Genomic DNA, 24,886 nt, shown 5'->3' with positions numbered 1-24,886 from the left:
AATACTCATGTCATTCTCACAACAACAAAAAAAAAAAAAAAAACTAATACCGATGTAGCACTTTGCAAGTTGTACTTTTGTTTTGTATTTTTTAGAGATAATTACAATATGTTATTAATCTTGCAGCTCAAACCCTTTTCCTACTAAATTTTCAAGCACTTTGTATATAAGGAAGTGTCAATTCAATACAAGCCTGTTGACAGACAAAATGTTACTTGAGTATTATCTTAGGGGGGTAAGGGCATTCTTATGGTTCAAGGGGTAAGTATAAATGAGATATAGTTTAAAATGATAAAGTGTACTTTCCCAATAACATTAATCATATTGATCACTCACTCTTTACTTTTTTCTTTTTTTTTAATAAGCGAGAATTGGAATTCATAATTTGATTAAAAGATGATCATTATATATATATATATATATATATATGTATATATAAATAATATTCATTGACTTATTAAGTTAGATAAATAAGTTGTTTACAAGTACAATTACTTGGAAAAAAAAAAAAGAATATACAACATCCATCCCCTTCATGCTTCGCTTGCCTTATTTATTCAACTATGTGTTGGCTTTATTCCGTACCAAATTTGCTTGTAATTCAGCAATTAAATACCCTGCATTTAGGTGGGAATTATGTAAATATTGTGTGTGAGAGAGTGTAAGAATTCAATTGAGTGTGCATTAAAGAGCTTCTCACGATTGGAACTTGTGAGTGACTCGCAACTGATGACTTGCCAAAATGCCACACGTGTGAAGCATGTAGGAAGCCGAAGGGTCACGACAACTAGAGCACTATAGGACAAAAAGGACGGTCTAGCCAGTCAGTTATTTCGCGATTGAATCTGCGACTCATCCCAGTTGTGAGTTAGTCGCCAAACACCTTGTTTTGCATAAAAATGACTTTTCACATTCCTCACGTACCCTACAATAAATACTCTTATACCCACAAAATGTAGAGAGCTCCCAAAGAGAATTTTGAGAGAGAAACCTTAGAGAATAACAAGACTGACTCATCCACAATTTTATACCTTTGATTATCAACTTCCTCTACACTCACCATCTCCATTGACATATCCTTGAGAAGTTCATTAATCAAATCCTTATCTCATCATACTCATATCAGTAAGGAGGTTATTTGGTGCTTGGAAAGCAGTTCAGAGAGTACCAATTTACTTGGTTGATGCAATGGGCTTATTGCAGGATCCAGAAAACTAGGAAAGATACGGTTAGGCTTAAGTTTGTTGGAGCAAGAAGCTTGGAGGGTTTAGGTGCATTGGATAGATTAGGCTTGGAGAGTCTATTGCTATTCGTGTATCCCAATTTATTCTCTAGTGGATCATTTTACCGCTTGAAGAGCGGCATAGAGGTTTTTCGCCGAGTTCTTCGATTTCCTTTTCGATAATATATGCCGGTGTTATCTTTATGTTTGCATCATTTTAACCCTTACTCTTGCTTTTTAATTACTGTTGTGTTGTGATTAATTACGATTTAGATTAGTTTGTTTATTTATGCATTGCTTGTACTTATCATTCTGCACATTTATTGTTTGAGTATAAACTTGTATTTGTTAATTTGAAATTAAGGATCTAAATATTTACAAGTGTTTTTATACGCCAAGTAAACTTTCAAGAATGAATTATTTTCCAAACAAAAATAGTGGTTGAGTCTGACTCGCGAACCTCGGCAAGGACCAATCATTTTGCACCATTACTGTTGCGAGACTGGTACTCGGAAATTCATTAAATTGGTTTTAAAATAAGTCAACTTATAAATATATATATATTTTCAAAAAAAAAATTAAAATTCTAAAAAAAAAAAAAAAAAAAAAAAAAAACTCTCTAATGGACGAGTCCAGGCCCAACCCAAGCAGCCCACAGCTCAACTCTTCTTTAACCCTTGAAAGGCTGCGAAGATAGCCGCGCCCCGCTTTGTAGCATTAGCCTTGTACTATTTTTTGAGATGTTAAGCGCGCCAAGTGTTCGATAGTTGTTCTGTGAGAAAAAAATTTGGTGAGTGTGTGTTTGGAATAATGGCAAACAGCAAGTACGAGTACGTGAAGTCATTCGAGGTCGAAGACGAGGTCATGTTGCCTAATTTGATCGTTGTTCGAATCGACGGCCGCGATTTTCGAAGGTAACAAATAAAAAGTTAAAAACCACTCTTCAACAAAATCTTTGTATGTATGTTTGTGCGTGTTTCACGGGCTTTCGTTTAACCTTAGACTTTTATTTATGAGAAATGATTGTCTAAGACATTTTTACAACAAATCCTGTCCGGGTAAAAAAAGTAATCTTAGTCTTATCTTCAAATTTGAACCAATAACAAGTAACCACATATGATTTATTATGAAAATATTGTAAAAATGTTGTGGACATGGAGATTAATAGTAACATAGCAATGAACACAATGATAATGTTATTGCATTGAGTTAATGCTGCGAGGAACGAACTTAGATTTATTATTCTTTCTTTATTTTATTTTATGTCATTGAATTTTGTTGGGCAATTACATAGGCATCACATCCAATTTCACAACTTGTTGACTTGTCTGATTGGGATTGTTTGACGAAAAGTATTGGGTCCATATAATCTCACTTGTTGGCAGTAAGTATCCACCAATCACAGTCAGTAAGTTGTGAAATTCAGTGTCCCTGGAATTATTCATTTTGTTCACAGCAGGTCCCAAGCCTGGGTAGAGGAGGGTTGCGGTAGCTTGATTGCCAGCGTAAAATTTAGTTACTCTATTATGAATTGATTCATTATAGATACTTCTTGTTGTTGGTGTTGTTGTTGATACATGCATCTACTGGGTCGAGTAGGTCTTGAACATATGACCTACCTGCTCCTTACACTTAAACCTTACTCTTACAAGGAGAAAAGGTGCCATTTAAGCTAATATTGGTTTATATAAATTTTTTAGTTTTTTATCATTTTTATTTTTGGAAATTATACATGTATCTAGTGGTTCTTGAACTGTGGATCTCACCTTGCAACTTGGTGCCTATTTTTAAAAGGATTATACTAACGAGTGCCTTTAGGACACTGGTTAATAATCAATTTTAGGAAAGTTTTGATACCACTTTTATGAAAAATGAAAAAAACTGTCAAAATATTAATTACTTTTTTTTCATTTCTTATAAAAACTTTATTTAAATAGATTATTAACCAGTGCTCTAAGGGCACTCGTTAGCATTTCCCTTTTTAAAAAAAGGTTGTTGGAAAAAGTTGTACCTAGAAAAAAGTGAAAAGGTGCCGTGTAAAACTGCTTTACCAAATGGGAACTTGCTTGTACATAAGGTGAAGAGTTTCTATTTGAGCTACAGTGCATGGTGTTATGTAATTTTTAATTTTGTGGTAGGTTTTCTGAAGTTCATGAGTTTGAGAAGCCAGATGATGGGAGGGCGTTGAATTTGATGAACGCATGTGCAACTGCGGTTTTAGAAGAGTATTCGGACATAGTCTTCTCATATGGGTTTAGTGATGAGTACAGGTAATAGAGTTTGCTAGTCACAGTGTTATGTTATCTCTCATTGCATTAATTTGTATTTTCATATATGTACACATTTTTAACTTCCCTAGACAAAGTTTCATGCATTTTTGGTGATATGAATTGCAGTTTTGTCTTCAAGAAGACTTCCAAGTTCTACCAGAGGCGTGCCAGGTTTTTATTCTGAGCTTAAATATTACCTTTTATGGTCTTTGATCCTATTGCGTTGTTTTCCATGGGGGACTATTCATCTCAGGGTGTGAGTACTGGAAAGGTCTTTTCCTTGATAGTGTTACTTTCATTGCACACATAAGAGGCCCCGACATAATGATATACTGTTATTGGTATTCCATAACAATTATTGCATTCATGGACCATAAGAATTGAAACAGGCATGAGAAATATGAATTTATTCTGCACTGTCCAGTGGTCAGCTAAAATGAAATAGCTTAGGCAGCTAGGTGCATCATGGTCATAACATGGAGATATAATTTTTCTTCCAGATTTCTATCCTAGTTTGTACTTTGTAATAGTCATTTGACTTGCAAGTTTCAGTTATGAGATTCTACTTGAGTTATTTAATTTTTGGTATTTATTTTTATTTTTTAACTTTAACTTGCTACCTAAATTGACTCTGCAGCAAACTACTATCCCTCATTGTATCCTTCTTCTCTTCTGTATATGTCATGAAATGGAAAGAATTTTTCCCTGAGAAGGAGTTAAAATATCCGCCATCATTTCATTCACGGGTAATATGTTGTGCTTCAAAAGAAGTTCTTCAAGCATATCTTGCATGGAGACAAAATGATTGTAAGTAGTCAACAGCTGGTGTTAAATACCATTTAAACAACTTTAAATATATTTAGATTTTAGGACAAATTTCTTGTATAGATATGGTTTTTGTGGTTTATCAATATGGTTTTCTTGATATGATAAGTTTCTGAATGGAAGGAAAAATTTTGAGACTTAAATGAGAAAATTCATTAACTAAATGGTTAGATTGTACGCCAATGAGTTCTTGCTCAAGTCAAATTTCACCTCCTCCCTTACAAGTTCTAAGTAGAGAGTGAGGTTGTGGGTTCAAAAGCCACCACGTGTGAGTGTAACTTACCAAAAAAGAAAAGATTGTACTAATTAAATTTAACTTATTTATTTACCTTTCTTTTTATTCTTTTTGCAGGTCATCTCAATAATCTGCATGACACTTGTTTGTGGATGTTGATTAAAGGTGGAGAGAGTGAAGGGGAAGCACAAAAGCTTTTAAAGGTGTTAATGTTTATTCTTTATGTGTATGTATACATATGCATTTTATGAGCCTATACTTGTCAAAAGAAAAAATGAGTTCTACATGCATTAAATTTGTGGGGACCAGGCTTGCTATTTTATGGTTATCCTAAATTAAATTGTAAATTTTCTTCCTTTTTTTTCTTTTTGATAAGTGAGAAAGTTCTAACAATGAACGCCCACTGGGGGGCATTCCCTTTAACTTTTACTTCCATCGTTCCTTCTAATTTTTGTCATCATTTATTTATTTATTTTATATTTTTGGCATTTTGTTGTGATATACTCTTCTCTTCATTTTTATCAAATTAGTTCATTTTCTTGACTTTTTACTTCTTGCAACTTCATTTCCAGAACTAAACATGCCAAGTATTTGACTACTAGTACTTTGTGGCAGACTTAAAACATTTTTTTTTTTCAGAATTTTATATATTAATTAATATTTTTTCCACACAATTCTTAAAAATCCCCATGTTTATTCATAATTATTTTGTATCCCTAAACTCTGCAGGGAACTCAAAAACAACACAAAAATGAGTTGCTTTTTCAGAAATTCCACATCAATTACAAGAACCTTCCTGCAATGTACCGTCAAGGATCTTGCATTTTCAAAACAGAGGTAATCTTGTGTTCTATTAAATGAAATTATCCTTTTGATCTAGCTCAAATGGCATCTTCTTCCTCCATAAGAATAGTATGATGTGAGAATACATGGGTTCTAGACCTACTGGGTTTGTTGTAACCACCTTATTTGGAAGGCTGTCCTGCATTGTTTATGTGATGCATATGGCAGGAGTCCTAAACTCTGCAGGGAACTCAAAAACAACACAAAAATGAGTTGCTTTTTCAGAAATTCCACATCAATTACAAGAACCTTCCTGCAATGTACCGTCAAGGATCTTGCATTTTCAAAACAGAGGTAATCTTGTGTTCTATTAAATGAAATTATCCTTTTGATCTAGCTCAAATGGCATCTTCTTCCTCCATAAGAATAGTATGATGTGAGAATACATGGGTTCTAGACCTACTGGGTTTGTTGTAACCACCTTATTTGGAAGGCTGTCCTGCATTGTTTATGTGATGCATATGGCAGGAGATAAATAATTGAAGTTTTGATCATTTAGAGAGGACTTACCAACCTGAAATTGTTTCTTTGGAACATTATTGGATTGTATTTCAGCTGTAGGAAGTCACTCATTATTTTCAGTATGTGATTTGATAGATGTTTATAATTTGAGTGCTAGACTATTTTTGGTCCCCAATTGTATCTATCCTGTATACCTGGGTGACCCTTTTTTGGTTCAATGAAATTTCATTATTTATCAACTCCCCCTCCCCCTTGCAGTGGCCAAAAAAAAAAAAAAATCCAATTGATCTAATTTAAATGTTACTTTTGGATTCTTGTAAATGTAAATTATTAAACATTTTGAGATTATTTTGATTTTTATTTAGATAGGAAACAAATATGATATTTCATGAAACTAGGACTTGATTTAGTTTGTTCTAATTTTGAATGCAAAAACATCAAATTAGGAACCAATTCCTTGTTTTTTTAAAAAGTTTACCCACCACTTAAATTTTGAAACTTGTTATGCTATTCACAGCTTGGCTGGTTCAATGGGTTATTAAAAAAAAATAAAAAAAGCCTTTATAGACAGTGCATGTGTAAAATTAAAGTATCTAGCTTTAGCTTCCTCTAGTTTAGGCTTGAGTTAATCTTCCACCTACAAGCAAAATTACACAAATAGAGGTACTTATTTGTGTAAACAAGGACACTCTTCACCCAAAAGTACTATAGTTGGTACTTGGGAATCTCACTGTCTATGTTAGGGGAACCAAAGTTGTAATAATCTTGTTTCTTTGGGCTAAGATTCAAAACTTGCAACTTCTTGTAAAATCCCAACACCTAAGAAATGCTGAAGTTACTGCTACTTGATCCATCACTCCTTTATTCTTTAACGTCTATATGGTGGAATGTTGGTAGTTAGACTTGAATTATTCCCTATTTGGGATTTTAAATATGTAGAATCTTTTCCTCTGATGCATGTTCACCTCAGTTATAGGATTATTTTATTTTATTTTATTTTATACGCAGAAATAGTGTGAGTTACTGGATTTATTGAAATATATTTATGCTTTGTGTCTTAAAAAAGGAAAAAAGGTGCCATTTGATTTGATTGTTTAAGCCATTAGATCATATAAATTGTCATTTTACCTGTGATATTAAAGTTTCCTCTTTTTTACACTGCCAAAGAATTTAAAGTTTGTTTGCATGCTTAAAGGAGGAAATATTTTGGTGTACTGGGTTCTTATGTAAGGATATCATATTATCTTGTCGTATTTGAACTATCAGGGGTTGGCTCTACAAGTTTGTTATTCTTAATTGATGAACATTAGAACTTGAAATAACAAAACAAGATATATGAAAAGATCTTTGAAAAGTTGTGCCCTAATTGGTCTGAGCCTACTAGCAACCATTTATAAGTGCACTTAACTATTAACCATGGTAGTAGAGATTTATTTGGTTTTCATTAAGTTCATGTTACTTTTATGGTACAAGCTTCTGTTGGAAGTAGAAAAAGTAGATTTTCAATTTTTATATAAATACATAGTGTTTATTTCTTGTTGCTCTCCTTTGCATTGCATTGAATATGATTTCTAACATTTTAAGCTTAGATCTCTATCTTGCATTGTTTAGGTGGAAGAAAATGTGAAGTACAATGAGAATGGCACTCCTGTTAAAAGACTCAGGAGAAAGGCAAGAATAGTTCATTCAGAGAATATAGCTGGGAAAAACTTTTGGAATGAGCATTTAAGTCTGCTGAAGGAGGTGGGCGGCTTTACGGAGGATGTGGAAAAAATAAAACCAGAGTTTGTTCGGTCCTTCCAATTTGAGAACAAATTGATGCCATCTACTTGGATTGTAATTAGAATTGACGGTTGCCATTTTCACAGGTGAATATATCATATACATGGCAGCATTACTTGTTCTTTCTATGATTGGCTTCACTTCAAAAATATAGGATGGTCCTGATCATTGATGCCTAACTGTTTTGGTGAGGAAATGAAGATAATTAGGCATATGACCATACACTAACTACTTCTCCAGCTTCTACAATTTATGGCATAGGCAAAAGTGCGCATCCATTATTACAACTCTTAGGATAGAATAAAAGTGAAAATGTGGGTTATTCAAAATCCTATATTGTGAGAAACATTCTTTTTATCAATGAATTCTTTTGATGAAGGTAGTTTTGGCTTAAGTGAAAATTATATGGGACTTTGTTAGACCCAATTGTTTCCCAATTTGTGATGAATGAAATTTTGTTGCTTGCTTATCCTGCTAAGATAGTGTAATGTTTTTGGTAGATTTTCTGAAGTTCATGAATTTGAGAAGCCAAACGACAAACAAGCTCTGAACCTTATGAATTCGTGTGCAGTGGCTGTGTTAGAAGAAATTCAAGATATAATATTCACATATGGAGTCAGTGATGAGTACAGGTTTGCCATTTTTTTCATATATTTAATTGACTGAACTAATATTTGTACCTGTTTGTAATCACATTATTGTTGTTATTCAGCTTTGTTTTGAAGAAGGATTCTCAATTCTATCAACGGAGAGCAAGGTTTTTCTCTCATCTTTCTTCTAGTTCCTAGAATGTTGTTCTCGTATACCATTTATGGGACATCCAATATCTTGGGATGGGTGGACAGGAAAGAGTACTCGCTCACAACACACACCACCCCCCACCCCCAAAAAAAAAAAAAAAAAAAAATAAAAAAAAAAAAAACACACACACACACACAGAGACACAGAGAAAGGGGCATTAGTTTTCCAGAACTCAGAATTGAAATCACACCCGTTATCATTTTGCAGTGAAATAGTTTCTGTCACTGTATCATTCTTTTCTTCCATGTACGTAATGAAATGGAAAGAATTCTTTCCACAGAAAGAATTGAAGTACCCTCCTTCTTTTGATGGACGTGTTGTATGCTATCCGTCATCTAAGATTCTTTTGGACTATCTGGCGTGGAGACAAGTTGATTGTAAGTATTAAATGGATTTCTACAAATAATAATAACAATAACAGAAACACCTTGAATTTTTGGATTATTTAGAACCTTTTTCATTGTGGAAATCGATTTTCTAAACCTGTGAAACCAAATCAATGACTTTTGCACAGAATACATAAATTTGTTCTTTCTCTGGACATGGATAGAAATGTAATGGACATATTTCAGGTCACATCAATAATCAGTATAATACTTGCTTCTGGATGCTTGTTAAGAAGAAAGGAAAAAGCAAAAGTGAAGCTCAACATTATCTGAAGGTGCTACAATCTATTCACCCTTCTCTAAAATTTGTTCCTTCACTTTAATTAGATTCCATTTTATGCTTTATTGTACTGTACTTCAAATTTGTTCTTCTGCTTCCGTTGTCTTTTTTCTTAATTTTCTTTCTTTTCTTAAGATGTATATTCCTGTTCTAATGAAATTTTTATGCTCCATAAGTAAAATTGTGATGTTGCCCTTTTTAGATGGAATGTACACAGTACACTATCAAATCAGGTCTAGGCATATTGACTTGTTAGCCTTAAAGCTCAAGTCTGAAGCATCTCCTCTCTCAGGCTTACCTCTGAATGAAGGGAGAGAGACTTGACATATGGTCTTCACTTCAAGCCCATTTGAGAGTTGATGGTGTTGGTAATATAGTTCCCCAATCACCCAAGTACCACTTACATTACTGGTTGTTGTTTCGGTGCTCAGAGTTGGATAGATCCTTGGGCTTGCTGAGGTTAAACCTTCTTTTGCAGGATGTTAAAAAGTCAATATTCTAGAGAATTTCTATTCTAAAGTCCGATTCTAATAATCCAGCCAAAAATAAGCCTGATTCTAATAGAAACTTGTGTGTAAGAGGTGGATACACACCTTGTATGTCCTACGTTTCAAGGTGTGTATCCAACTTTTAGTGTCTTGTAGTTTAAGCTTCACTATTACTAAATTAAACTAATGTTCTAATTAGCTCAAGACTGAAGAAGCATTTTTCCCTTGCTCATACATGTTACTTGCTTGTACGACAACAGATTCTACGTCTTTTAATCATCTCTCTATTTTAGGGTTCTTTATTTGCTGTAGATTTCTACTCTTTTAATCCTTATATTTATTTGATTTTAATGATTTTTTTTTCCTGCTGTGTGTTAGGTCATAGGAGTGCCTCCCTGTTAACTTCTCAAGTACTTGGATGGTTCCCTGTCATCCTTTTAATAAGAATATGTTATCTCATTTTTAATGAATTACTAAAAAGATGTACTTATAGTTTCATCAAGAAAAAAAAAAGATTTACTTATAAGAAAGTTTTAATAGTTCTGCCAAAACAGCATTGATGTTGGTTTTAAAGTCTGTGCTGCGTCTGTTCTCCCCCCACCCCCCTTCTCTCCAAAAAAAAAATCCCTTATGTCTTTCTAAATATGCACATACTACTTGATTTATCCAGTTTGTGACAATGTAACATACAGATTGTAGTCTTTGTCATTTTGAAATCCATGTTATTGTGAGAGGAGGTATCCTCATGAATGTCTGCCATTAATCTTGCTGCTCGATTTTTAATTTTCCAGGGTACTCAAGCAAAGGAAAAAAATGAATTACTAACCAAGGAATTTGGTATTGACTACAATGAATTAGAAATCATGTTCCGCCAAGGTTCCTTAGCTTTCTGGCTAAAGGTATTCTCTCTCCTTTTTAGAGGTAAATTTTCCGTAGTACAATTTTTATGTACTAGATACAGTTAATGCAACACCTCCCAGATTGTCTTTAACTTGTGTTATAGTCAGTGAAGAGGTGTGGGCTATGACATCTTGGTACACATGATCGAAATGTAGATGTGAGTTGCCAAGAGCCTTGTAGCTCAATAACATAGCCTGCTCTCCTTTACTAGGAGAAAAAGGTTCAAATTCCCCCTCCCCTCATTGTATTATTTTAATTATCAAAAGAAGTGGATGCGAGTTGGTTTAGATGCCCAATCACCCAGACAATCATTATGCCCTAAAGGTGATGCTTTTCTAGGACTGAGTTAAAATTTTGAAGGTCTATTCGCTTGATCTTGAGTTATAACAAATTGATATAACTAGATTATTTCACTTTATGTGTGCAGCATGCATTGGCATTTCTTTATGTGTGCAGCATGCATTGGCATTTAATCTAAGTATTTAATCAATGGTATTTCCTGTTCATCTTGTATTCCATTTTATCCACAAGTTTACAGTACTCTTCTGCAGCGCATTATTTAGGTGGATTGCTGTCTTGTTGCTTTGGAGCAACCTACACCCCATGCATATTTTGTTTTGATTTTATTGGAAAATGACAAAATAGGGACAATAATTGTCTTATAAGAATCTATCTAAAAAAAAAAAAATTGTCTTATATGAACTTTTTGAGTTCTACCAAAGGCCCTTCAATAAAATTGTCCTTTGAAATTTACCACTAGATGATGTTCATAGTTGAGCGCATCTGCTGTGTGTCCAGATTAAGGACAATCCCTAATGAATTTGAAGACAACTCTAGTTTGTCTTAGTGTCAAACGTATATGTCTACTAGATGAGCTAGGCAGTGAGTTCTTGATCATTATGACAACATTTTGCATATAGGTTGAAATTGTCTACAAGTTTATTGAGCTTAAACTAGGAAAGTGAGAAATTAGAGACATAGTTTGGTTAGGCCTACTTCAATCTTAATGGTTTTAGTTTACAACACCCCAATTCTTAGTCGTTTTCCCTTTGATAATCTTATCAAGCTCAGATTATAGTTTTGTGTGCAGGAAGACAAAAATATGACACATGAGAGCAAAGGATGTGTCCAAAATTCTCACAAGAAAGTAATTGTAGAACATTGCGATATAATCAAACCCAATTTTTGGGAAGCACACCCAAGCATCCTTGATGAGAACTTACCAATATTTTGAAGCATTGGTCAGAAATGATCTTACCAACATGAATCTTCGCAAAAGCTTCCATTGCCATTATTTTTATATTCTCTATGCATATGAAGTTTGTGAGAAATTAGAGACATAGTTTGGTTAGGCCTACTTCAATCTTAATGGTTTTAGTTTACAACACCCCAATTCTTAGTCGTTTTCCCTTTGATAATCTTATCAAGCTCAGATTATAGTTTTGTGTGCAGGAAGACAAAAATATGACACATGAGAGCAAAGGATGTGTCCAAAATTCTCACAAGAAAGTAATTGTAGAACATTGCGATATAATCAAACCCAATTTTTGGGAAGCACACCCAAGCATCCTTGATGAGAACTTACCAATATTTTGAAGCATTGGTCAGAAATGATCTTACCAACATGAATCTTCGCAAAAGCTTCCATTGCCATTATTTTTATATTCTCTATGCATATGAAGTTGCCGGCAACCTGTCTTTCACAGTTCTTGGAAGTCAGAAATAGAAATTATTGCTAAAGAGAAACTATGTTATACTCCAGCGTTACAGTGGTGTGAGATTAGTGATTTATGATCACTTGTAAATCTAAAGAGGTGACAGTCCCTGGATGTATTTGACAGAAATTTTGGATATCTTTTTAGTGTTGGAGATCATAAAATTGTTGATCAGTGCAATTGATATATTAAAAAATAAAAAATTATTTTCTTGCCTTTTTCCTATATTGTGTAAAGTTTTTTTTTATTGGGCAATGTGTACATCTTGTGTTGGTTATTATCACCAGTTTTAAATTAGATGGATAGTTTAGTGTTTGTTTGGTTGGCTTATTTTTTACCAACTTATTTTACTATTTAGTTTATTTTTGCTACTATTTATGGGCCTCACTACACTTTATGGTACTATTCATTGACCTCACTATATTATTTCAATTAACATTTACCTCTATTTATAGTATTTTCAGCAAAAAGTTTTCAGTTTCAGCAAAATAAACAAATTTCAAACAGACCCTTACAATAAAATTATAGTGCAATTAGAATCCATTTGAACTTTTAATTGAGCTTTCAATTAAAAGTATTACTAGTCGGCATCCCATGCAATGTACCAGAAAGTTTAACAATATTTTTTTTTTCCTATATTTATTCTTTTTGACTGAATGTAAAAAATTAAAAAAAAATAATTTATTTTCCTATATTTATTCATTTTGACTGAATGTAAATTTAATTATTATGGTAATTATTAATAGACATTAATTATGATTTTGTTTTTATATGAAAATATTTAATGAAAAATTATTTGATAAGATTTTAATTAAGAAAGATGCTACGTCTACAACAATTTTACAACATTTTTACAACAAATCATAAGTGGTTAGTTGTTATTGGTTCAAATTTGAAACTAACACTAAAATTACTTTTTTGCCCCAACAATAACAACCAGTAACAACCTGCCACTTAGGATTTGTTGTAAAAATGTTGTAGACATATTATTTCTTTTTAATTAATGGATTAAATATATAATAAAATTTGAAATTAGTTAAAGAAATATAATAGAATAATGATGTGTAAAATTATGAAACCTTAAAAACTTGTGGCAAAATATTATGAAATCATATATATATATATATGTGTGTGTGTGTGTGGGAGAAGAAAAATGAGAAAGAAAATATATATATTTTATGTTTATTTGAAATAATTGGGTTAAGAAAAGAAAATAGGTAACGGAAATGTTGTGAGCATGTTTTCAAAAATTTAATATAATACTCATAATAATATAATTTTTTCCCTTTCTTTGTATCAAGTAAAATGTCAAATAATAACAAATATTTTGATGAATAGACAATTGGCTTTAAATTTTTCCAAGTTGCATTATAGTATTTTGTTTGTAGCCGTTGCAATAAGCAAATCTATCCATGTGAGTATCCCACATGTTTATGTATATTTAAGAATTCTCCCGTTTGCTAAACAGAGAGAGAGAGAGAGAGAGAGAGAGAGAGAGAGAGAGAGAGAGAGAGAGAGAGAGAGAGAGAGAGAGAGAGAGAGAGAGAGAGAGAGAGATAAAAAAATTATATATATATATATATTATTATTTTCCTATATTTATTTATTTTGACTGAATGTATTTAATTATTATGGTAATTGTAGGGTCGGCATTTGTAGCCCAAGCCTAAAGACAATTAATTTGTAGAGTATGCGTGAAAGAGCTAAATCAAGTATGGGATTAATAACAACGGATCACAGCTTTCAAACACAAGCTGACATTAATTTGCACGTAAATTTTGATAATCCGAAGAGCTACACTATTTGTTTTTCTGATGAACCAAAATCTTAGGGTTACAACCAGGGTCTCCTCAGAGTTTCAAAAACATCATCAAGATCCTTCAAATGCTCAGAAATAACTTTGCTTTTAACCACCATATCATCTATATAGACCTCAATGCTTTTACCTAGTTGTGATTCAAACATCTTGGTCATCATCCGCTAGTAGGTAGAACTTGCATTTTTCAAACCAAACGGCATCACTTTATAGTGATAATTACCAATGGGGGTAATAAAGGCGGTTTTCTCCTGATCATCAGGGGCTAGCGGTATCTGATGATATCCTTGGAAAGCATCTAAGAAACTCATCTGAGGATGGCCGATAGTAGCATCTACTAATTAATCAATCTTCAGCATAGGGAAAGGGTCCTTAGGACAAGCCTGTTCAAGTCTTTGAAGTCCACACAAACTCGCCACTTTCCACTTTTCTTTTTTACCACTACAGTATTTGCCAACCATTCGGGGGTAAAAAACTTGTTTAATAGCCCCAGCCTGCTTGAGCTTTTGCACATCCTCCTTGACTGCCTCAGCATGCTCTCTGGATGGTTGCCGAGAAGGTTGCTTCTTTGGTATACTCAGAGGGTTAACCTTCAAATGATGGCAAATGAACTCCGGGTCCACTCCTGGAGCTTCATAAGTACTCCATGCGGATATATCAATATTTCTTTTAAGGAACTCAACTAGCTCTTCTCTCTCTGACTGAGGTATCTGAGATCCGACTTGAAAGTATCTTTCAGGGTTGGTCCCAACCAAAACCCGTATTAAGTCTTCGCATTTTACACCTTCATCATGTCCCTCGACGGGTGACAACCGTCCCTTTAATTGCTATAGGTCTTCCTCCGTCCTAGCCGAGGATTCACCCACGGGCTCGTGTCGTATGGCAGCCACCAGACATTGCCTAGCCGAGGACTAATCTCCGCGGATCTCACAAACGCGCCCTTCGGAAGGATATTTGACTTTCTGATGCAGAGTGGAGGAAACAGCCCCTAGCGTATATAACCAAGGCCTGGCTACAATCGCCGTATAAGGGGAATAGACATCTACCACAATGAAGTCCACCTCAACTATTTCCAAGCCGGTCTAAACAGGCAGCCGTATCTGTCCTTTCGGATTAACTGTCCTTCCCTCGAAGCTGACCAAGGGAGAACACTATGGAGTCAAGTCACCAAGCGTGAGATTCAGCCCCTTGAAGAGGTCAGGATACATGATCTCCACCGCGCTACCCTGGTCCACCATCACCCTCTTCACATCGTATCCACCGATCCGAAGTGTGACTACCAAGGCGTCATCGTGAGGCTGAATGGTCCCAACTTTATCTTCGTCCGAAAAGCCTAAAACTGGCGGCTCAGTCTGTCTAGGGCTCCTCGGATTTCGGTCAGTATCTTCTACTGGCAGCCGAGCCACCGACATTACCTTTGTCGGCCGGGATCCGGTTCTCCCTGGCGCTGCAAAAATGACATTAATAATACCTAATGGGGGTTTTGTAGAATCCCTCTTTTCGGATTCAGAATTCAGTTGACCTCCTCGGCCACTGAAGTGATGCAGAAGATGTCTCAACTTGCCCTCACGGACCAGTTGGTCCAAATGATCCCATAAACTCCTGCAGTCTTCAGTAGCATGCCCATGGTCTTGGTGGTACTAGCAATAGAGATTATGATTGCGTCTCTCCGAATTCCCCACCATTTTACTCGGTCATCTAAAGAATGACTCGTTCTTGATCTTTTCCAGGACTTGATGAACGGGCTCTTTGAACACTGTATTAACTGCTTGAGCATTTGCTAAGCCTGAGTGCCTAGCGAAATCTCTCCTCGGCTTATTGTTGTTATAACGATCTGACCTAAAGTCCTTCCTATCTTGGGGGGTAACTTTATCCTTACCCTTCCCTTGCTGCTGATCCTCTTCCACCCTTTTGTACTTCTCAATACGGTCCATAAGCTGGCGCATGCTAGTAACAGGCTTGCCGGACAAGGATGTTCTTAAACCATGATTAGTGCGGAGGCCTAGCTTGAACGTCTCTAAGGCCATCGCGTCAAAGTTGCCCTCCATATCATTAAACATCTCTCAATATCTATCCGAGTACGCCTTAAGTGACTCGCCCTCACGCATGCGTAAAGATAGTAGAGAAGACAAGGGCCTGGCCACCCTTCGGCATGTGACAAAACGTGAACCAAAAGCTTGAGTGAGTTCTTGATAAGAATCGATGGAGTCAGCCTTCAGGTTATCAAACCACCTCATGTCCACGGGACCAAAACTAGAGGGGAATACCTTGCACATCAGAGCTTCGTCCCTAGAATAGACAGCCATTCTTTGGTTAAAATGGCTGACATGCTCCACAGGGTCGGTTTTGCCGTTATAAATAGTAAAAGTTGGCTGGTTGAAACGCCGAGGAAGCTCTACCCCTTCGATCCTACGCGTGAAAGGTGACCTGGAGATCTGATTCAAGGCCTTACTCATGGCATCATTGCCCACCCCTCCATGTGGTGGTCCTCGAGGTTGCTTCTTACGAGGGTGCTCATCCTCATATGAAAAAGTTTCGCTGATTGGAGTTCGAGACCGCTGCTCATAGGTGATGTCCTGTCCGTCATCCGAGTCATCATCATGATGCGAGGCAGCACGTTTTCTTTTCTCATGGCGCAGCTCCCTTTTTAACCTTTCAATCTCTATTTGCATACTGTTTTTCTCTGCATGAGAAACGTGACTTTCGCCACGAGGCTGAGTTCGTTCAGTATGTGTAGTATGCACATTGCCTTCACGGTCTTGCCTGTGCTCCAAATTGAGAAAATGATCAATATGCTGGGATGCCCCAGATTCCGCCGGTTGTTGCCCCTGTTCAGCCATGATCAACTGCTACTACTTTCCCTTACACTCGAGCTCTCCCCACAGACGGCGCCAATTGTAGGGTTGGTATTTGTAGCCCAAGCCCAAAGACAATTAATTTGTAGAGTATGGGTGAAAGAGCTAGATCAAGTATGGGATTGATAACAACGGATCACAGCTTTCAAACACAAGCTGACATTAATTTCACATAAATTTTGATAATCCGAAGAGCTACACTATTTGTTTTTCTGATGAACCAAAATTTTAGGGTTACAACCGGGGTCTCCCTTTTGTTAGGAGCTTCCTTTCTTTATATAGTCACTCTTGTCCTCATCTCCATCGTCCACGTGTTCCTCATCCATGAGTTTGCTGAAGTACATGTCACGTCAAGCATCTTCTTTTAGCTCTGTGTGAGTGGCGGTAGGTTAGGATGCACTGTTCAGGGGTCTTCTCCACGTAAATGCAGCCAGAAAAGTTGTTGCAGTGCATTAAATACGGTGACAGCAGCTTTTCCCTTAGATATTTCTCCATCCTTATCGTTTCATAGCATGCTCAGAGCTTATCTTGATCAGGTGGAGTCCTTGGAAGGTCATTCTGGCCTTTCACACATTCAATTGATCTATGATATCGTGTCAGAGGATTACAACCTCTTCGGACAGGAGATGTCCTCTTCGGACTGTGATAATTCTTCATCTTGAGGGTCCCCCTTCCAGCCGGGCCCTGCCTTTTTCATCTTCCTCTTCTCGGACGCAAAATAGCCCTCCTATGGGCCTTCGGCCCATTACATTGGGCCGGGCCCTTTTTCCCCCACAGTAATTATTAATAGACATTAATTATGATTTTGTTTTTATATGAAAATATTTAATGAAAAATTATTTGATAAGATTTTAATTAAGAAAGATGCTACGTCTACAACAATTTTACAACATTTTTACAACAAATCATAAGTGGTTAGTTGTTATTGGTTCAAATTTAAAACTAACACTAAAATTACTTTTTTGCCCCAACAATAACAACCAGTAACAACCTGCCACTTAGGATTTGTTGTAAAAATGTTGTAGACATATCATTTCTCTTGAATTAATGGATTAAATATAAAATAAAATTTGAAATTAGTTAAAGAAATATAATAGAATAATGATGTGTAAAATTATGAAACCTTAAAAACTTGTGGCAAAATATTATGAAATCATATATATATACACACGTGGGAGAAGAAAAATGAGAAAGAAAATATATATATTTTATGTTTATTTGAAATAATTGGGTTAAGAAAAGAAAATAGGTAACGGAAATGTTGTGAGCATGTTTTCAAAAATTTAATATAATACTCATAATAATATAATTTTTTCCCTTTCTTTGTATCAAGTAAAATGTCAAATAATAACAAATATTTTGATGAATAAACAATTGGCTTTAAATTTTTCCAAGTTGCATTATAGTATTTTGTTTGTAGCCATTGCAATAAGCAAATCTACCCATGTGAGTATCCCACATGTTTATGTATATTTAAGAATTCTCCCGTTTGCTAAACACAGAGAGAGAGAGAGAGAGAGAGATTTCCCTTCCTCGATTTTCGGCAAAATCATCTATGTCTCTCAATCTCACCATGCAAGCTACATAAAACCAATACCAAACCATACATCTCCTACATGCTTCCATTGTTTCAAGCCCAGAATCTCACTAACGAAATTCTAACCTAGGTTTCTAATTTGACAATGAAAAAAATTTACTAATTCAACTAACTTGAACCCACATGTAAAATATAAAAAATGTTACGACATTCAAAATTAATGAAAAAAAACAATCGTTAAACATCTTTTTTCATAATATCTTCATGAGTTGCCCTATCATGAGCATAAATCAAACAATTTGTCATAGTATTGAAATGGAATGTGTTATTAGCATTTGCATTAGTTTATGCAAAAATTCCTATATATTTTAGCTTAAAAATCTATTTTTTCTATTTACATACTCACTTTTCAAAACACTCCACATTAGATTATCTATTTTACACTACATTTATTAAAATATCAATTTTTCTTTTTCTTTTTAATTGTTTCTTGAGATACGTAAAAAAAGAATAAACAACTAAATAAAAATGAATAGTATCAGTGTAAATTTAGAAGGTTACTGTAGCAAATTGGTAAATTTATATAATTATACACGGACTGATGTGAGTCATTTTTAGGCAAAACTGTGTAAATTCTATACATTTTTCTATTATACACATACTGATGTGAATGCTTATTATTGTTATCGTTATTTGTAGCATTATAGCTCATGTTAGTTGTTAGTGTAAATTTATACGGTTACTATAGCAAATTGGTAAATTTACATAATTATACACGGACTTATATGGGTCATTTTTAGACAAAACTGTGTAAATTTTACACATTTTTTATACACGGACTAATGTGAATGCTTATTATTATTATTGTCATTGGTAGCATTATAACTCATGCTAGTTGTCAGCGTAAATTTACACGGTTACTGTAGTAAATTGGTAAATTTACACAATTATACACAGACTTATGTGGGTCATTTTTAGACAAAACTGTGTAAATTCTACACATTTTTTATACACAAATTGATGTGAATGCTTATTATTGTTATTGTTATTGGTAGCATTATAGCTCATGCTTGTTGCCATCAACTTTTGCTCCCCATAATCTTTGGTACCAAATAAATTTGTGAATTTAGGGACAAAAAAATGATAAATTCCAATTGTTCATTTAGGGATGATGTTGGTATAAGACTATAAATAAACCAAATTGTTTATGAACAACTAAATCTTGCTTAGGGAAAAAACTTGTTCATGTTCGTTTGTTTAGCAAACAAGTCAAACTCAAACACAATTTAGGCTTGACTTTTTAAAGAGCCAAGTTCAAACATAATAAAGTGTTTGTGAACAAACTCGCAAATATGCATGCTTGATTTAGGCATATTATTATATTTTTATATGTATATTTTTCCAAAAATATACTTATATAAACTTGATAATAGATAGTGTAAGTTTGTAATTAGGTTCATATAATATCAAATTCATATTTATAGTTTATTGATAATATAAACATTTCATTTGTAATAAAATTCATAGATTTGTGAAGGGGTAAGAAATTTTAACCATGAATTCACTATATATGGGTAAAGAATAGGTAATCAAGTAGCTCATGAACAAGCTCGAGCTTGTTCAACAAAAAAATGAATTGTTTGATAATGAGTTAGAGTTCGGCTAGTGTTTAAAATAAAATAAATGAACAAACCTAGTGCTTGTTTAGCATGATTAATTTTACCAACTTATTTTACTATTCAACTTATTTTTAGTATTATTCATGAGTCCCACTGTACAGTTCAACTAACTTTTACTTTTATTTACAGTATTTTCAGCAAAAAAATTTCAATTTCAGCAAAATAAGCAGTTTTCAAATAGATCCTAATCTGATTTTCTTGGGGAGGGAGGGAATGTTTTAGTTAGGCTTGTTTGCAGGCCTACTGTGGTGTGAGACTGAGAAAGTGAAAGGCTTTCCATTGTGACAAATATCTTGATAATAGAAATTAGTGGGACTTCAGCCATTCGAGCACCAGTGGTCTAGTGGTAGAATAGTACCCTGCCACGGTACAGACCCGGGTTCGATTCCCGGCTGGTGCATTATTTTGCATAGACCTTTTTGGTTAGTGGCATCTATCTAAACAAACAAAACTGAGAGTCTCAGTTATAAATTAACAATTGACAAATTCTTTCCATTTTGGTGATTTTGTATTATATTCGCAAGGCAACTTAATGTTCCAGCTTCAAGCCAAAAAAAGAACTTAGTTTTATAGTTACTTGTGCCAACTTGCTTTATTTGGATGAATTATACATATGCAAACTTCATTTATAAGTTATGAGTTCCTCTAAAATTCCAAATCCTAACATGAGCAATACTGCTCTGCAACTCACTTGGACAAGGACTAATGACAAGCAACAATCACTCCAGTATGACGGCCACAGAACTTGAGCAGCTCCACTGTAGTGAAGAAACAAACCGTTAGGGCTTCAACAATTGCACAAAGCTCATTAAACAGCCCCATTATCGAAGACTCTCATAGAATGGTCCTGGATCTACTAGATTCAAGCTTCTGGAGCAGTTACCATGATTTACTTTTTGCTTTCTAGGAAAACATTTTATGTCAAAACAAATAGAAAGTAGGAGTCCACTTTGCGAACATTGGAGGATCACTTTTAAGGCTTCTCAAATGTACGTTTTCATTTAGCAGCAGAGTTGATATCTTCACTGAGTCAATCTTTAAATCATACCAATGATTCTCAATTATACATATATAATAAATAGCAATAACTTCGAAAACATACCAACAAAATATACTGGAGGAAATTAAACAAAAGTAACAAGAAAGAGAGCACCTGAGACAGAATCCATCGCCATAGGTACCAAAAAATTGAATGTTCAGTGCTAATTGCATACACAATTATGCTAACTGCACACACCTGAGACAGAATCCATGGCCCTAACATACGCAAATCAATCTTACCACATTTTAAAATTTTAGATATTATCGGAGTGCAATTAGCTAAGCTTTATATATCCAAGCTTCATTTCTGAATTTTGAGTCCCTAAGCAAAGGACAAGCCAATTTTTTAGATTTAAATTGATCACTGAAATTGCAGGAGAGACTATAATATTGCTCCTCCATGCAAGATTTTCATTGAGTAACAGAATATTACAATGGCCATAAAAATCTCTCTTCCCATATACAGATGTGCTATATTCACTGAGTTGATCTTGAATTCATACAAATAATTCTCATCATACATCTCTATCTGAGGGGAAAAAATAACAAAGAAACTTTATAAAAAAGATAAATACATTAAAGCTAGGGGAGTGAACAGTGGTGAGGCAAAGAGCCTGGCCTCAAATCTTTGATCAGATCGATATGCAAGAGAATTTGATGCATCTAACCATTACTAATCAACCATGCCAGATTTTTGACAACTCAAGCTCATGTTTACAGAAGTTGGTAGGCCAAGCTACTCACAATTCTACATACAATTCCTACACAGGCGCCCATATTTTATCTTTAATTTTGATTACAGAATGCAAACTTGAACCCTCTGGAATTCCCAATGGAGGATCTATACAAGAACAATTATCGACTGTGTATAGCTCCCACTCTTTAATTCCACACTTCTCCAAAGCAAAAGCTAACTTCCCCCTTTCCCTATCATTTGGGTATGCTCCATCTGGACTAGCAAGCACTGCCCCAGTATATGATTGTCCTGCAACACGAGCAGCCCCGCTATAATGAAACAACGCCCAGCCAAGATCATCAGATACATCCACAATAGTCCAAAACTCATTTGAAACTACCCCATTATCTAAGACACTGAAGTAGAACGTCCCAGGTATTTTGCCTCTCTTAACCCGATACCTTCGCCTCCTCCAAACCATCTTTCCCTCTAAGGTTTTTACTTGAAAAACTGGCTCATACCAAAATGACCCTTTTGCTTTTCCCCTATAGAACAGCTGGTACTGGCATGGAAATTGATCATAAGCTGGGTTCTGACCTGCCACAACACGCCAACTCCAATTCAAACTCCCCAACCAACCAACAAAAAGATCTTCGGCTGTTTCATGACACAAGTCCTTCCCTTGAAATTTCACCATTGGAGCCACACATGGCTTTTCAGGGATCTTTGCATCTAGCTCAAGACAATTGTGCTTCTGCAACACGCACAAAGAAAATGCTTCTAGATTCGGACTTTCATACGAAGCAATACACCGATAATTACACACCTGGTCCACCGGACTGCACTGGTTCAAGCACTGAAGAGCTTTCCTACAATTAGGATCCAATAGGCAGTTTAGTATCTGAGGCCCACAGTTCTTTATCATACAGTTCAGTGTAGAAAATCCCTTTGATCTCAGATTCTGTAGAATAGGGACTGGCCTTATATAAGCATTGATTATAACCAGCAAACAGAACCTTATATCATCAGAATTATGCCGGTCCCATGCCTCTGAGACAGTCCGGACTACTTCTTCTGAATCATTTATTTTCTTTGACTCAGAGAATCCAACTATTTTGTCAAATATGTTTCCTTTTCTTTCAGTGTGAACATAAGATCCTCCTAATTTGTTTGATACATTTGGGGAGGAGTCAAAGCAGATTACATTTTGGACAGATTTACTATTGGTCTGAATCCACATAACAGATTCTTGATTTGTAACAGCAACAATAATCAAAATATCTGCACGGCTTAATTCCCGCTGGAGACCCGTAGCACTTTCATCATCGGCTTGACAAACATTGTCAGTAAAAACAAGCATTTCATACCCCTCATCGACCCATTTCAGCCGCTTTGCCTGTTTATAAAGAGAGGGCCAGAAAATTGTCAAACTCTTCCTAAACAATTGTGCCTGTCAAAAAAACAAAAAAAAAAAACAAAAAACAAAGCAAAACAAAACCAAAGAAAACCATACAACATGTCTAAAGAAAAGTGGGGATTGGGGGGAGTGATTTACTGGGAAATTTGAAGACTTTATGCCTGAGATAGCATCTACATAATGGCAACATCCAACAAATGTTTGGTACAAAAGACAACAACAACAACCAAGTCTGAATCATAAATTTTCGAGGGTTAGCTATGGATTTTCAACAAATTAGTCAAAGTAGGTCACATGTATTCTTTTCCGCCATTAAATGAGGCGTTGGGAATCTAGATGCACGAGTAGTAAAGAATCACTATGGCCCCCCCTGATTCTTGTTTCTGAGCACATATAGTTTCTATGAACTTCAAGTGGGAGTTCTCTCAGCTAGTGAAGGCCACATGCACATCATTTCCTCCTTAACTGTTCTATCAATCTCCAAAGCACATAATACTATTGCTCTTGATGCCTTTCCCATAATCAAAAAACATTCTCCCCAATTAACTACAACATATTTTTTGCTAAGCCTTGTGGATTAGTAACACTGTCCGATTCTTCCATAAAAGAGAACTTCTGTTCAATCCCTCCCCTACTAGTTGTTAACAAAAATAACATTTAAAAAATTAAAATAACAATAATAAAACCTTCAAAAATAATAAAAATACAAAACTATTGAAGTACCATAATAATAACCTTCCATCCACTGACTCACTTTAAATATCCATTCCCATTGTCAAGTATATTGAAGAACCATAATTATCAGAGAACAAAAATTAAAAATACATAAATAAATAAGACCATCTTTTCTCGCACTAACATTCATTATAACAATTTCACCACAAATAGAATCACACTAACTTATATATATATATATATATATATATCTAAATGTTATGTCAAGAATTTTGTTACTCAATTTTAGGAGAAAATACAACATGTATCCGGTGTATGTTTCCTCCCTCCCAGGTAAGAGTAAACATCACACATGTGGCGTACTCCTCAACGTGAGAAGAAGATATATGCACCGGACGCATGGCATACACTGTACCTCCTCCAATTTTAGATACCTATCATCAACTATCAAATTATATATATATATATATATGTTAGTGTATAGTGCATACATATTGGCTTGTATTAAATTTAAAAGTGAATACATACAGTGTGGAGCATGACGTCAAGCCAGGGAGCATTTTTGAGAGGGCTGAGGGATCCCTCACCCACGAGTGCCACTATTCTCACCGGCGGCTCTGTCACCGCAGTACTACTACTACTACTACTCTCTGTCTCTTTTGCTTCTTCTTCTTTAGAAACCGCTCTCCTCAACGCCAACGGCAAAATTTTAAACGGAGAGTGAGCGGTTTTATTATGAAACGGAGGTAGTAAACCGGTTCGAGAGGTGGCGCACCGGTTGGTTCGTAATCGTAGAGGAAGATAAGAACCGGGTTTGGGTTTTGATGAAAGCAGAGGCAGTAGAAGTAGAGTAGCTGCTGCTTCCACCGCCATCTGCTTTATGCTGTTTCAGACTACTCTTAACTCCAAGCTGAGAGAAGAAGATATGGAAAGAAAAGAAATCTCTGGAAAAACAAAATAATAATAATATAATAATAAGGT

General features: G+C 35.1%; 2 protein-coding genes and 1 non-coding gene across 4 annotated transcripts; 2 read left to right on the top strand and 1 right to left on the bottom strand.

The window, feature by feature from the left end:
• Positions 1–1,869: 1,869 nt before the first annotated feature.
• LOC111985114 (tRNA(His) guanylyltransferase 1) lies at positions 1,870–11,817 on the top strand. 2 transcript variants are annotated; one of them, XM_024016767.2, is made up of 13 exons: positions 1,870–2,136; positions 3,361–3,492; positions 3,619–3,663; positions 4,130–4,299; positions 4,670–4,755; positions 5,282–5,389; positions 7,469–7,725; positions 8,140–8,271; positions 8,352–8,396; positions 8,648–8,817; positions 9,013–9,101; positions 10,386–10,493; positions 11,573–11,817. In XM_024016767.2, exons 1-13 carry the CDS (start codon positions 2,033–2,035, stop codon positions 11,726–11,728), a joined length of 1,602 nt encoding a protein of 533 aa, XP_023872535.2. In that variant the 5' UTR covers positions 1,870–2,032; the 3' UTR covers positions 11,729–11,817. The 2 variants fall into 2 exon arrangements, with proteins under 2 accessions (XP_023872535.2, XP_023872536.2); XM_024016768.2 differs by having other exon boundaries at positions 1,872–2,136; positions 11,585–11,817.
• An 8,608-nt stretch (positions 11,818–20,425) lies between these two features.
• TRNAG-GCC (transfer RNA glycine (anticodon GCC)) lies at positions 20,426–20,496 on the top strand. The gene has a single exon. It is a non-coding gene; the product is annotated as a tRNA-Gly (tRNA).
• A 998-nt stretch (positions 20,497–21,494) lies between these two features.
• On the bottom strand, positions 21,495–24,886 carry LOC111985056 (violaxanthin de-epoxidase, chloroplastic). The gene is made up of 2 exons (XM_024016684.2): positions 24,434–24,886; positions 21,495–23,209 (listed from the first exon to the last, which is right to left on the bottom strand). The coding sequence occupies exons 1-2, from the start codon at positions 24,776–24,778 to the stop codon at positions 21,899–21,901; spliced, it is 1,656 nt and encodes a 551-aa protein (XP_023872452.2). The 5' UTR covers positions 24,779–24,886; the 3' UTR covers positions 21,495–21,898.

The sequence above is a fragment of the Quercus suber genome, unplaced genomic scaffold (genome assembly GCF_002906115.3).
Source record: "Quercus suber isolate HL8 unplaced genomic scaffold, Cork oak 2.0 scaffold_18, whole genome shotgun sequence".
Taxonomy (NCBI): Eukaryota; Viridiplantae; Streptophyta; class Magnoliopsida; order Fagales; family Fagaceae; genus Quercus; species Quercus suber.
The sequence above is the reverse complement of the archived record's forward strand: the minus strand, read 5'-3'. Positions and strand labels throughout refer to the sequence as shown.

What these genes read in the sequence shown, in the direction of transcription:
- LOC111985114 (XM_024016767.2), top strand. Translation starts at nt 2,033, where the DNA reads ATGGCAAACAGCAAGTACGAGTACGTGAAGTCATTCGAGGTCGAAGAC. An exon ending in GACGGCCGCGATTTTCGAAG is followed by an intron (nt 2,137 to 3,360) that starts GTAACAAATAAA and finishes ATTTTGTGGTAG; the next exon opens with GTTTTCTGAAGTTCATGAGT. An exon ending in AAGCTCAACATTATCTGAAG is followed by an intron (nt 9,102 to 10,385) that starts GTGCTACAATCT and finishes TTAATTTTCCAG; the next exon opens with GGTACTCAAGCAAAGGAAAA.
- LOC111985056 (XM_024016684.2), bottom strand. Translation starts at nt 24,778, where the DNA reads ATGGCGGTGGAAGCAGCAGCTACTCTACTTCTACTGCCTCTGCTTTCA. An exon ending in TTGACGTCATGCTCCACACT is followed by an intron (nt 23,210 to 24,433) that starts GTATGTATTCAC and finishes CTTTATAAACAG; the next exon opens with GCAAAGCGGCTGAAATGGGT.